The sequence below is a fragment of the Clupea harengus genome, chromosome 8, assembly GCF_900700415.2.
Source record: "Clupea harengus chromosome 8, Ch_v2.0.2, whole genome shotgun sequence".
Classification (NCBI taxonomy): domain Eukaryota; kingdom Metazoa; phylum Chordata; class Actinopteri; order Clupeiformes; family Clupeidae; genus Clupea; species Clupea harengus.
The window spans coordinates 21,013,949-21,027,826 of record NC_045159.1 but is presented as its reverse complement, the minus strand read 5'-3'; the positions used below and the strand labels follow the sequence as shown (position 1 = coordinate 21,027,826).

At 42.4% G+C, this 13,878-nt stretch overlaps 1 protein-coding gene across 1 annotated transcript in view; it reads left to right on the top strand.

Annotated features, from left to right (window-relative positions):
* Positions 1-9,101: 9,101 nt before the first annotated feature.
* LOC105890491 (remodeling and spacing factor 1) overlaps positions 9,102-13,878 on the top strand; it is a 14,332-nt gene continuing 9,555 nt past the window's right edge. Inside the window, exons 1-6 of the mRNA XM_031572724.2 lie at positions 9,102-9,365; positions 10,140-10,231; positions 10,379-10,471; positions 10,771-10,976; positions 12,877-13,022; positions 13,433-13,875. Coding sequence (XP_031428584.1) covers positions 9,212-9,365; positions 10,140-10,231; positions 10,379-10,471; positions 10,771-10,976; positions 12,877-13,022; positions 13,433-13,875 — 1,134 coding nt within the window. The 5' untranslated portion in view covers positions 9,102-9,211. The remainder of the gene's footprint in view (positions 9,366-10,139; positions 10,232-10,378; positions 10,472-10,770; positions 10,977-12,876; positions 13,023-13,432; positions 13,876-13,878) is intronic.

The window sequence follows — 13,878 nt, the reverse complement described above, 5'->3', positions numbered from 1 at the left end:
GTCAACGTTAAGAACATGCCAACGTTAAGAACATGCCAATGTTAAGAACCTATGGTATGGAATCACTGGCATGTGTCCCCACAGGCATCAGAACAGTTTGAACCTGAACCTGTCGGCTGTCTTCTTACTGGCTCTAACTGGTTTCTTCAACACATCCTGTGACATTTAAGTTCTTCACTGTGGTAAACAACTACTCCCCCCCCCCCACCTCACCCCCCACCCCCTTGCTGTTCTCACTCCTCTACACCCCTCTTCCCAAACTGAAATTAGATCCAGGCATGCCAGTCTGACGCACACAAACGTATGTGCAAGACAGCAGAGCCACAAAGTCAAGCCCTGCTTATGAATAAATAATAACCTGGAGTGAACAGTGAATACGTCTATAAATACTCACCCTGTACCGCGTGTTCAGGTTAGTGGAGCAAAACAAGTCCACCTCCTCAATTAGGTCAAATAATGATATATGTGTGTACTTATGGGGAAAGCTACAGACGTTTTGTACACACACAATGTCAATATAATCTCATTAGTCTGGTTTGAGTGAGGTTGAATGAGTGGGGTTGTTTGTATGATCTTAAAGCATGACTTTCTGTACTGTCAATGAATAACTTCATGACAAACTCCAGCACAGCACTTAAAATGGCACTCCAAATAAAATGTGGCTTTTGTCACCACTTCAGTACAGACCCATGCAGCATTCGGTTTCTCGTTTTCTGAAGCATTCACATGCTTAAGCGATCCAGTTTTGGAGAAACAAACGTCTGTTTCTACTGCAAACATGCATGACATGTTCGCTCATGAACAGTGTCAAACCAAAACAACTTTGTATCAAGTATGTGTATGTTTGGAGATAACAGACAGCAAGGTGAAACCAGTCTCTCACAGAGACGTACTGAAGTTAATGTAGACCGTCTGCGAGAACCCGAGGCTGGCAAACAGCCCTCTGTTTCTGCTCTGTCTGGCTCTGTTGCCTCAGCGTGACCTTTCAGCCAACGTCTCGGACACGTCCTCTCCCCCCTTTTTCCATTTGCAGTCATCGGGCTCACTCCTTGTTTCCCCCCCACCTCACGGTCCGATAGCGTGTGGCCCATAAAAAGGCAATGTGCTCTATCCCAGCACTGAAGAGCTGGAGCCTCTGCATTGTCAGCAAGAGGTGTGCCAAGGTCTCTGTGTGTGTGTGTGTGTGTGTGTGTGTGTGTGTGTGTGTGTGTGTGTGTGTGTGTGTGTGTGTGTGTGTGTGTGTGTGTGTGTGTGTGTGTGTGTGTGTGTGTGTGTGTGCCCACCAGACTTCAGTGTTCCAACTTCAGATGCCGGAATCCCTGTGACTCGGGTCCAGTTTCCTCAGGACAATAATCCGCCCGTCAGTCACGTGTCTGTGCCATAGCTTCATTAATGCAGGGGACGGAGTCTGTGCCATAGCTTCATTAATGCAGGGGACGCAGTTCTTTGGAGAGTACTGGGGAGTTCTTTTCGAGAGTAAAGGTGAATGTGTTTTGTTTGACAGATGAGTTTCAAAGTGGCTTACTTCCAGGAAAAAAACGCTAACTCTACCTTAAAGACTCACTTATCTGTCCTGAGCTGCCGACTATAAATGGACTGGTGACATCTCTGGCTGGGCACAGCAAAGTGCCCAACATGCCCGAGCAGCATGATGTCAGAAGGCATCCAGTTCCAGCTAAGCCAGTGACCAGCGAGGAACTTCACACTTCACACTAATGTACTACTCAGCCAGTGAGGCAAGAGGGACCTTTGTTCCACTCTCACATTGTCCTCTACCTGCTTTAAGAGCTCTTGCACCAGTCAAACAAGCCTTCAAGACAGTCAAAGGATATGTGAGGATTAGTGTCCCCTGTGCTGTGTCCGCAAATTCAAAAATGAGTGCAATGCAACTTGCCACTGCTTCACTTTACAGAAACTCTGACGTCTACCTGGCCAGCAGTGCTGTTGCATAAGCATAGGACAGTCTTGACATTGGTGGCACAGTTAACTACAATACAACAACTATGCTTTTACTCCAGTCTATCTTGTAATATATCGTATGACATCAATCCTACGCGAGTGACCACTTGTAATAAATTGCTATTGTGACCATTCACAGCGAGACACGCAGAGGCAAAATCGCAAAGCAAAGTTCAGGCCACAGTTTCCCTTTGTCATTCTAGAATGCCAGTTACACAATGGAATTGAACGGGGTGGAATGGAATGACGGAGAGCTGCCAGTTCTAACTGAATGAGCTGTGAGGCTGGCTACTGCCTTGCACCAGATCTAAGGGCACATCAGGCTGACCAAACAATCACATAGTTCACCAACTATCTTTGCTTTTGTGCTGGCTCTGACAAGGACCCTCAGTGGCTAAAGAAAATTCCAATCAGTTAGTCACACACTTACAGACAACATTTCCAAACACACTCAACAGCCAAACGCACACCGACGCCCAAACAGTTCTCCAAGACAACCTTTCTCTCTGGACATTTACTCAACTCAAATATTTTTCATAGTAGTATTGGGATATGACTTCTGGCCAGAAAGGACATGTCCGAGGAAGATGTTTTTACTACATTCCATTACACTCATGTCAAAATTCACAGTTACACCTAAACTTGTCACAAGATCTAGTTGGAGGAAATACTTCCATATCCTTTCATCCTACAGTACAGTTTGCATAGGCCAACAGAAACTCTGATCAGTGTGTAGCGGTTATGAACAGGGACCTTCATGAACTGGGACTGCACAGAATGGCTCTGCCATTTGGAAGTTCACTGATATATTTTCCATAGTGAACACAGCTGGTAAGATCATTGGTGCCCCACTCCCTTCCTTGCAAGACACATACACCACCCGCCTCACCTGGAAAGCTACCTCGATTGCGAGTGACACCAGCCACCCCGCACACAGTCTGTTCAGCCTCCTACCCTCTGGAAGAAGGTATAGGAGCCTCCGTTGCCGCACCACCAGACTCAGAAATAGCTTCATACACCAAGCTGTCAGGAAGCTAAATTCTCTCCCCTCGCTCCCCCCAGCAGATCTTCACTTTCTTGTAAAGTTTCCAGCCACGTGTGGCTTCTTTCGAAGAAGGCCTGAGAGTATCCCAACTTATGCAACACTTGACAGCTATTCTAAACTTCTTTACCCACTCAAACTAAACCTGAAGATGTGCAGTTCTGTTTTGAATAGAATATCTTTAGAAGTCTGGTTTCAAAAGCCTCAGGTAAAACCCAGAGTAACAGGCCTTGCTTGCTGATAAATGTCTGTGTGCAGCTGCTTGTTTATATCTGTAGTCTACCTTCAAATGATTTTCACCTGCTGTGCATATGTCTCTGCCTGAGCCACGGTGAGGTTATAACTCAGACCTGAGACACAAAACTAAGACCTTTTACAGTGAGGTTATAACTCAGACCTGAGACTCATAACTAAGACATTTTACAGTGAAGTATGTGAGCAGGCAAGACAGGGTGAAAACCCCTTTCTGTTTTTTAAGTCACCACAATACCCAAGCTAATCTATTAATATAATAAGGGTTGTGACCTCTCATGAAGGTACTAAGTGATACTTTTTGAAATCCTAAAGATAGCTGACTTCACATTCTTATCAAAATACTTTGATAAACAAAAAATCTCCATCAAGTATTTTGTTTGTGCCCTACATACCATGTCCAAGGCCTACAGTCCCCCTGTAGTGGCTGACTTCATGGTGCCGATGAGCTCGGAGTAAATCAGGGCCCCTGTGTATCAAAGTTATACACATGATGATGAAGATTATGATAGTCATGGTGATGATGGTGATGGTGGTGATGGTGATGAGGATGAGAATGATGATAATGATAATGATAATGATAATGATAATGATAATGATAATGATGTGATAGTTATACAGAGATTTGAGCCCCAAAGTGCACAGGGTTACTGTGAGTAAAGCAAAGACAAAAGAGAACCTTCTGTATTTATGTCCAGGCAGAACGGCATGTTCCCACATCTGAGGGAGGTGCTTCAACTAAGAGACAGAGGGCTATGAAAGTAAATGTGAGTTAGAAAATGTGTGTGTGTGTTTCTATGTATGTGTATGTTTGTGTCTGTGTGTATGTGAGTGTGTGTGTTTCTGTGTATGTGTGTGTCTGTGTGTTTATCTGTGTGTGTGTGTTTATCTGTGTGTGTGTGTGTGTGTGTGTGTGTGTGTGTGTTTCTGTGTGTGTGTGTGTGTGTATTGATTTGGGCGGGGAGTGGAACTGGGAGGAAGGATATAGAGAGATCTGAGTTGCTCCTCGGGAGGGCTTGTAAGGGGGGAGTTGCTCCTCGGGAGGCGTTGCTCCTCGAGAGGCGTTGTAAGGGGGGAGTTGCTCCTCGAGAGGCGTTGTAAGGGGTGCGTTGCTCCTCGAGAGGCGTCGTCAGGGGGGAGTTGATCCTCGGGAGGCGTTGTAAGGGGGGCGTTGCTCCTCGAGAGGCGTTTTAGGGGGGAGTTCCTCCTCGAGAGGCGTCGTCAGGGGGGAGTTGCTCCTCGGGAGGCGTTGTCAGGGGGGAGTTGCTCCTCGGGAGGCGTCGTCAGGGGGGAGTTGCTCCTCGAGAGGCGTTGTAAGGGGGGAGTTGCTCCTCGAGAGGCGTTGTCAGGGGGGAGTTGCTCCTCGAGAGGCGTTGTCAGGGGGGAGTTGCTCCTCGAGAGGCGTTGTAAGGGGGGAGTTGCTCCTCGAGAGGCATTGTCAGGGGGGAGTTGCTCCTCGAGACAGACCAGACCAGATAACACCTAGAATATGTCCCTTTGGTAAACTTAACAAGGAAATACTGTCATCATATCAGTATGAATGAATTTGCTACATGTAGGAGTTGGTATGATATTTTTAGCAAGTGAAACCATGTGGATAATAAATGCCAAGGTACACATTCAACATTTACTAAATGTTATATACAATCACAGCTATTGTTTTTATCACTACTACTGCCATTCGTTTTTGACATATATCCAGTTCTGTCAAGTCACAAGTGGAAAACTGATGAACGCTATCGCAGATTGGGCTGGACACAGAGTGTTGGCCTCCCCATAAATCCCAATGGCTAGTTTACTCAATGGCATAGTATGACTCTATTGGTGGGCCTTGGACTGAGGTACACAGTGACACCATCTTGACTGACCTCCAGAAGCCAGCATCCCAATAAAACATATATACCGCAGAACAGGTGCTTTGGTTAACTGCTTTACCCCAGAAGGACAGCTACGGCCTGAACAAAATGGCCTCTACAGAATGGACAGCTCTACAAAACGCAGCTGGAAGGACGGCGGAGCTCACTGTAGTACACCACAGCCCAAAGCAGTAGTAAAATATGACCGCATGGGAACCAACCGGTGGCCGCTATTTTATGAGTTGCCTAAGCGACTGAAGGCTAAAAAGCTGCCTGAAAGATAGTGACAGCAACTTCTCATCAACTGGTGTTAATTAGTTCTAAACGCATGACCACAGTGGTGACCTGGAGCTAGACATGGTTTTACAACATTTAACAACTCAGAACACACCTATTACCCAGATTCACTTTTTGATCCCATGTGATAGTAGGCTGAAGGTAATGCACTTTGCAATGTGTACGGTTAGAGACAAATAGACAAAGGGCTGCTATAGAGTTTACAGTACACAGGACGGTAAACAACATTAAATGTGATGTACTTCTCTGTGGTTATATTCCATTCTTAAAGACTGTATGAATCATTGCGCAGTTTAATTTTCCACTGAATAAACGGTAATAAAAGGTTTGTTTCTGTTATTAAAGAAACATTTATTATTATTATTATTGTATTAAACTGTAGTGGCATAACATCAATAGACCATGCATACACAAACTGACCAACTACGTCTGTGGGCTCCCCTGACCCTATAAGCAATCATCCAGTTTGTCCCACTGCATCATGTGAAACAAAAACAACATGGTAATATGATAAGCAGCCTTTAGCTATTTCATTTGTTACATTCCTATACAAATGATGAGAAGACAAGAAAAATGATGTGAAGAAACAGAGTAATCCCAATAACTTCTGTACAAAAGTATTAGGCTACTTATTAAAAATAATTCAGTTACACGTACGTACATACATTCCAGCTGCCTTGGGTTTTAATTGCTGCCATGTATGCACTATCCTTCCAAGTAAATACTCGTGACTTGAAATTTTGTCACAGGGTTTGTCACAGTTCCAGCCTTCCAAAAGGTTGCTTTTCTTTTCTGAGACAGTTTTACTGACTCTCAGTTTTTGTTGTGTTCATCTATTTCTGTCTGTTTTCTTCTGACGAGCAACAGGTAGGCCTGCGCATTGTTTCTTGTAGTTTTCTATTGTCTTGCACTTTTTTATAAGCTCGTAGTCTCATGACGCCCTCTTCTGGAGAGTATCTGTTTGTGCATGGCCTTAATGTAAAAAGGAGTCTACTGGGCCGGCTACTTGTGAAATGACAAAACATGCCTGAGATACATTAAATCACATTTGTGTAAAAAATAATTCAAATTAAGCACTGTTTATTAGACCTCATAATGCAAAAATAATCATACAAATGATGTCAAACCTGACCTGTTATATATATTTTTCTAATGTTGACTTCAGTGACAATTATGCCTACTTTTTAACTGAATTATGCCTTTTTTACTTCTCTAAAAAGACAAGGAAAAGCTATGCTCCCAACTCATCAGAAGTACGAAGGTATTCAGGTAACATTTTTAACCGGAGAGATGTATTTATTTGTGAGCCGAGGGCTGGTTTAGTTAAGGGCTTGGTTATGAGTGCGTGCTCTTATTGTAGCTGAACTGGCAGAGCAAGAAGCTATCCAAAACAAGATCATAGGTTTGGTTTCCAGGGAGCACACATACTGATTATTGTCCTATACTGTACTGGCATGCCAGTCAAAAGGCTCTGCTAGAGTAATCATTTTAAATATTGAAGAGTTATTGTAAAAGACGACGTCTGACTCAAGATTGAATGAGGCATACTTTTTTTCATCATTGCTGGAGGACTGTCCTTTAATCTTTACCATGCCATTCTGATAGACTCATTGACTTCAAAATGATCTTGCTCCAGTTTTTCCAAACATTTTGAGTCTTCAAATATAGGCCTGTGAGTTGTGATTGATGATGTGGTCTAGTAGTCTACATTCAGATACACAGGGCTTTCTGAGGCGGGCCGGACCAAGAGCAACAGAAGATTAGCATCTCATTTCTCTGCATTCACTGGTGCTGGAGTGGAGATGTTCTGGGTCTATGAGTGGAGATGTTCTGGGTCTATGAGTGGAGATGTTCTATGAGAGGAGATGTTCTATGAGAGGAGATGTTCTGGGTCTATGAGTGGAGATGTTCTATGAGAGGAGATGTTCTATGAGTGGAGATGTTCTGGGTCTATGATGTTCTGGGTCTATGAGAGGAGTATTGACTTCTTCAACAATTATGTCAATCCTGAGAATAAAACCGTCTTTGATTGGAATGTCGTTGGGTGACCTTGAGTTCATTTTGTGATGGTGATTATCCACCTGTGGCCAAGCCTTTACTTGAACAAGCTATACTGTAGGCTACCCACAACAGCTGAGAATGTGGGTGACGTGGGGCAGCGACTATGTGGCTCAACACTGGCGCAGCAGCACGACAGGCCTACATCTCTGCCTGCTGCATCACAGATGGCCCATTTGAGAGGATGGCAAAATACAGCTGGGGAATACAGCCCTTCTTTTGAGATCTTTTGGAGGGTACAGCTGATGTTTCATTTATTGGTTTTTGTTTATAGCTTTGTAACCTTTGTTTATGAGAGATTATATTATGATATATTCTATATGATCTCTCTATGCAATATAAACTCTATTTCTCTTTCTCTCTCTGTTTGTTTCTCTCTCTCTCTATAGTGCCTTATAAAAGTATTCAACCCCCTGAAAGTCAAATTTACAAAAGTTACTCTTATTTAATGTCAACATTTATGCTGTAGTATATTTCCAAAAGCAACATAGGTTATTTATTTATTTAAACATAAATAAATGAAAAACTGAAATATACTACTTGCATAAGTATTCAAACCCCCATACGTTTTGCCTCCAGGTTAAGGCAGATGACAAAGTATTCACAAATGACATACAGTATATAAGTGTGTATATATATATATATATGTGTGTGTTTGTGCGTGATGGTGGTGGAGAGCACTGTCTAACACGTCCGTCCAAAATCTTCCACAGAAGAGACCACTCCCATGAGGCTAGTAATGTTTCATTATAGCATAAAGGTGATCACTCAGAACAACTTCACTTATAGTCACCCTTCCCTCTGAGGGGACAAGTGGACCCAAACTATGCCAGCATAATGTCACCCACAGCATAACAGGGCCACCGGATCCCCTCACTGTAGGGGTCAAGCATTGAGGCCAGTATCGTTCTCTTGATGAACATTGGACATGGACTTGCTCATTTATATGGAGAATATGGTGAAGGAGTGATCTGACCTGTATATAGACACACATATACATACATATATGGGCTACACACACACACACACACATATATATATACACATATATTTACATACACACATACACTACTACGTCTAATTAAGCTGGTTAAATATAGCGCTTTTTTGCTTTTTAGGTATCCTTTGCATGGTCTCTTCTGAAACTATCGTGATCAGGAACGCCTGCGATAGAGAATAAGCTACTGTAAAATTCATCCAGCCTCAAGATTCTGATTTCCCGCGAGTTCCAAGTTTGTAATTTAGGAACTAACCCCGCCCCTCATCAATGATGCTTTAAACCACGTGAAATTAGCAGGCTAATGTGGCTAAGTTGTACCGTGTAGAGTTATTGGACAACAGAGAACATAAATGTATGATTGTAGCAACGCTGTACGTACAGAATGACAGAAAATGTCAGTGTTTTCGCAACATATATTAATAAATCAACATGTGATGACCCAACTAACTGTCTCACAGCTCACCTAAGAAAATCGGTGGGCAAAAGAATGACAATGATCTTCGACAGAGGTCTGTTTCTTTTGCATTTTTAGTGCTAGACCAGTTCAGCAAACACCATTTGTGTTAAGGCTTGCAAAACAGTACAGCTTTCAGTTCATCTACGTTCAATTATAGAAGTAGCCTGTGTTTACATTAGTTATTTGCCTGTACCGCAAGGACCTCTGGGCCACTAGCTTCATTGACGCGTTGAATTGTGGGCAGTCATTGGTCCTCCGCGCTTACAGTCTTCTGCTCTTCCATCGGAAAAATGGCTGCTTCGGCAGCAGCGGCGGCTTCTTCCCCCGGGTTGTGCCCAAGCTTCGCTGTGATCTGTTCGTTTTTAGAGCGATATGGAGCCCTACTGGATTTGCCCGAACTTACATTTCCACAGTTGGAAAGATATCTCCAGGATAGCTCTTCAGGTAATAGTTTGATATTTAGAGCTGCGATGTGGGAGGAGGGAAGGGTCTCAAAACCACCATTGCATGAGTTTTAGCGTTCGCTGGCTGTTGTGTTATTGTGTGCTTGCAGGACATCGTAATTTGTTTTTCGAGGCTAAATATTTGTCTTCTTTTCGATAGAAATACTTTAAACGATGGCGCATTTGATAGGGGATCACTTGAAAGTTTTCTTGCCTCGAAAAAGAGCATTTTCGAGCGCCATGAAGGTATTTTATTCGTCGGGATTTATTTTTCAGCCTGGCTTTATCTGCTCAAGACTAAATTGCTCTCCATCACACTCTGAGAGGCTAGCAAGCGAGAGACCTCATGCGAAATCGGGGTGAAATTACACTTGTAGAATACATTTTATGATTCTGTAAATGTTCATCATCTCAAATTAAATTGTATATCTGGTCGGGAATACGAAATGCTTTGCATATTTCCAGTTAAATAATAATTTGGCATTGCATAGTGGTTGACTTACCACACTGAGCATGCGCACATCGCATATACTTCCTGCTTGCACGAAGCTTGTTATTGCGCGAAACTGTCAACTTATTTCATTCATTCAAACTGTTTCGAGAATGTTTCTTAAATATTTCCCCGACAAAATCGCAATCAAATTGCAAAGGATTGACAAATGTTGGACGACTTGCATTGCGTGGAAGCTTGCACGACTGCCAAAATGAAACTGCTAACTTAAAAATAGTTGAATTACAGACCTCTTATACAGTAGCTTGCCCTTTGATCTTACAGTTCCTAAGCTGTTGGTTGACCTCCACGTGAAGTTGCTGAGGAAAATAGGCAAGTCCGTGTCGGCAGATAGATGGGAAAAGTACCTTATAAAGGTGAGTGTAAATAATCATCCAGATGCATTTACCAGACTTTATCATTATTGTTTAGTTCTCTGTTTAGTATTCTGCCAATTATTTTCTCATGTGTCATCCTGTCTGTGTGCTTGATATTACATCATTTTCAATTGTGTTATTTTATAGGTATGCCAGGAGGTCAACAGCACCTGGGCATGGGACCTGGAGCAGAAGGGTTATAAAGAGTTGACGGTGGACTGTAAGACAGGGATTCTCAAAGTAAGTACACTTACTGCTTGGCCTGTGTGGAATTCCTCTGTTAATATTTGTAATTCTGAGTAACCTCTGTGTTTGTACGTCAAATTTCACCTTTTTCTTTCCATTTGGTCTGACATCTTGCTTGATAGTTTCAGCAGATAGTTTATTACATGATGAAGACTAGCAGATACTGACCCTTAGGACCATGGTGTACCCATTTATTACAAGGGTGATTTTAAAGTATTTTCAGTGGTAAATAATGCAACTCAGTCTTTGTCATTTTGATTTTGTTACAATGTTTTTTTTCCGGTCCTTTGTAGCACCTTTGCGAGTGTCAGTTTGATGACAATGTCAAGTTCAAAACTGCAGTCAATGAGGAGGATCCGGACAAGATGCGTCTGCAGCCTATCGGCAAAGACAAAGATGGCTTAATGTATTGGTTTCAGTTAGACCAGGACAGTAACGTACGCGTATATGTGGAAGAACAGGATGACCTGGATGGGTCGTCATGGAAGTGCATTGTGAGGTAAGCTGGATCCGTTTGAGCACAAGTTTGCATGCAAGAAATGGCGTGTGCTGGAATTTTAGTGTATGTTCTTTTCATTCTATCATTTGCGATTAGGCTCTTGCAGGGCGTTGCAGAACATGTGCTCTGTTTTTGTAGTTGTTTTATTCGAACATAATGTAAATGCCAGGTGTAAAGATGAATTCTGACCTGAGCGGTTTTAGAAACCTTTTAAGCAGGATGAACAAGAGGGAGTGCTCATGCTGGGTTTGGTATTGCTTAGCTCTTAATGTGTTTACGTTTGACCTAATATAACAGAAATACTATTTCTTGTCAGAGCTTGTTGAGACTCCACTATAGTTTATAACACAGCTGTTGGTTTTTACACCTGATATTCCACTCGTATATCGCCCCAATTCAAGTGCAAACTATCTTTGATAATAGAGTTTCAGTAGGCGTGTGCATACTAACCATTGCTGATATTCTAATATCCTAAAGAGTGTATAAACGGTTATTCGATTGTTTGTGGAGGGTGGACGAAAGGCTATAGTAAATAGGGAAAGCTGAAAAACAATTTCTTGTGAGTTTTCTCACTCCACAAATGAATACCAAACTATTGTGAGTGTGTATACTATTTCCACAAATGAACATTGTCATTATTTAAAGTGAGTATTTGTCCTGTATCCCTGGAAACGTCCCCATGATTCTGTGCATGAACATATTAACCGAATGGTGATATTAATATTCTAATAGTTTTGCTTCAAAAGGTTATCCGGATATACAAATATCCGCGTACACCCATTGTTTACATTATCTGAGTGAGATTGTTGGCTTCTCATTGTGAATGTACAGCTCTGTTGTTATTGATGTTGTGTCTAACTGCCTGGTAAATTGTCAAAGCTCATAGCCAACGTGTGCCAGACAGTAATGTCTGCTCGAGCCTGGTGTCTGTCACACCTCCTTCACATGTGGCCTGCAGCTACCGTGCCGACTTAAATCCAAAGTGTGTGAGTGTATGTGCGTGACAATATGACCATAGGAATCTTAGACTCGAGATGAGAACCACTTCTAGCCGCTGCCATGTGAAAATATGCTTTACATTAACAATCTAAGAGTAAAGCTATGTTGACCAAACAGATAGAATACTTCACTACAGTGTTGGATGAGTATATTTCGCTGTGACACAAAGTACATATAAATGTGAGCTGTTAGTAACAGAATATAGGTGACAGGACTATTCTGTCCCTTGTCGTTTTATAAGGCGGGTGTATCTGTTCATGGTAAAATGCACAAGAGGGATGCTTTTCATTGGTGTGTGGTGATCATTTTGCTATATATATATTTTTTTTAATAATTCCAATTCCATGTCTTCTGAAGCTGTGGAAGTCCGCTAATGGAGGCAGCATTGCAACTACTTGCAATGTTTTGTAGTTACACATGAGATTATTTAGTATTAAATGATGTCCTTCATAGCAGCTGCATACAGTAATGTTAAATTGTAACTGCTTTGTTGTTTACTTTTACTTTGAAGTCATCTCGTCTAGATTGTGTGGGATAGTGAGTGAGGTTGGAGACCTGTAGTTGTTTGTAAGAGAACACAAAGTTCTATGAAATGGTAGTTACCATCATACAGTTAGAGCGTTGCTGTGAGAGAATGACAATTCTTAGAATATCTTTAAGACAGCCGTTCTAGGCCAGAATTAAGCGTGGTGTAATATTCCTTATTGTGTTCTCACTACACTTTCTTTTCACTCATGTCTGAATGAGAAGACGCCATGTATGTGATGTATCTTCGCAAGGAAGTGTGTGTGCATATATGAATGTATCTCCTAAAATGTTTCTTGTTGTCTGTTTTTTTTAACACATACGTGTCCTAATACGTGTAAATACGTGTCCTAATTTTTGGAATGCTCTCTCATAGAACCCGAAGTGATCTTGCTGAGGTGCTTGCTCTGCTGAAAACGCAGATCGACCCCGCGCTTCTGGTCAAGAAGGAGGGAGAGGAGGGGTCCACAAGCACCTGTCCAAACCCAGAAGATGAAGAGAAGAGGAAGGGTGAAGACAACGGTATGGTACTCCAGAGTGATCTGTCTGCTGCTTTAATATAAATCGGTAGATTAAAATAGAATAAAATAGTGAAACTAGCATCCCAACTAGCTAAAAGCTAACAGACTTTCCTTGCAAACACCACCAACAGCACAGCTGGCACTGATGAATACTGGCTAGGTTGCTAACTGTATTTTAGGGGTATATTTTGCAACATCATGGCATACATTTTTGTGGCGTTTCCGGCCCTACATAGTGCATCTGTCCTTCACATGCCATCAAAATGAATTTGTGTATGTTATAAAAACTATTAACCTACAAAAATGTACATCAGAAAATCAACATAATATGTCTTTTAATAAGGTTAATTGTATGACGTAAGTTGTAATATATTTTCAGTATTCCTTTCTCCATGTCGTCATCTCTTACAGGGGAGATGAAAAAAGAGGGAGACTCAGAAAAGGACGAGGACAAACTACCCAAGGAAAACAAATCACCGCTGTCTCCCAAGACTGAGAGTCAAACTGACAGCACAGTAAATGAGAACATGAAGCAGGAAGTCCCTGCTGGGGATGCAGCACTGAAAGCCTCTCAGAAAGGGGTCGACGTGGTGCCGGAGAAACCTGTCGGAGAGAAAGAGGAGAATGCAGTGACAACAACAATCAAGGAAGAGCCCATGGAGGTAACAGAACCACCCAGAGAGGGTTCTGAGGGGGCCGCAAGTAAACCTACTGGTCCACTGAAAACAGAACCAGCGGAGGAAGCCAGGAGAAAAACAGCAGAGGAGGTCCAGAGAGCGATCAAGAGTGACCAGCAGGCCAAAATCCCCTTGAAGAAGAGGGAGATGAAGCTTAGTGAGGACTTTGATAGCAATGCC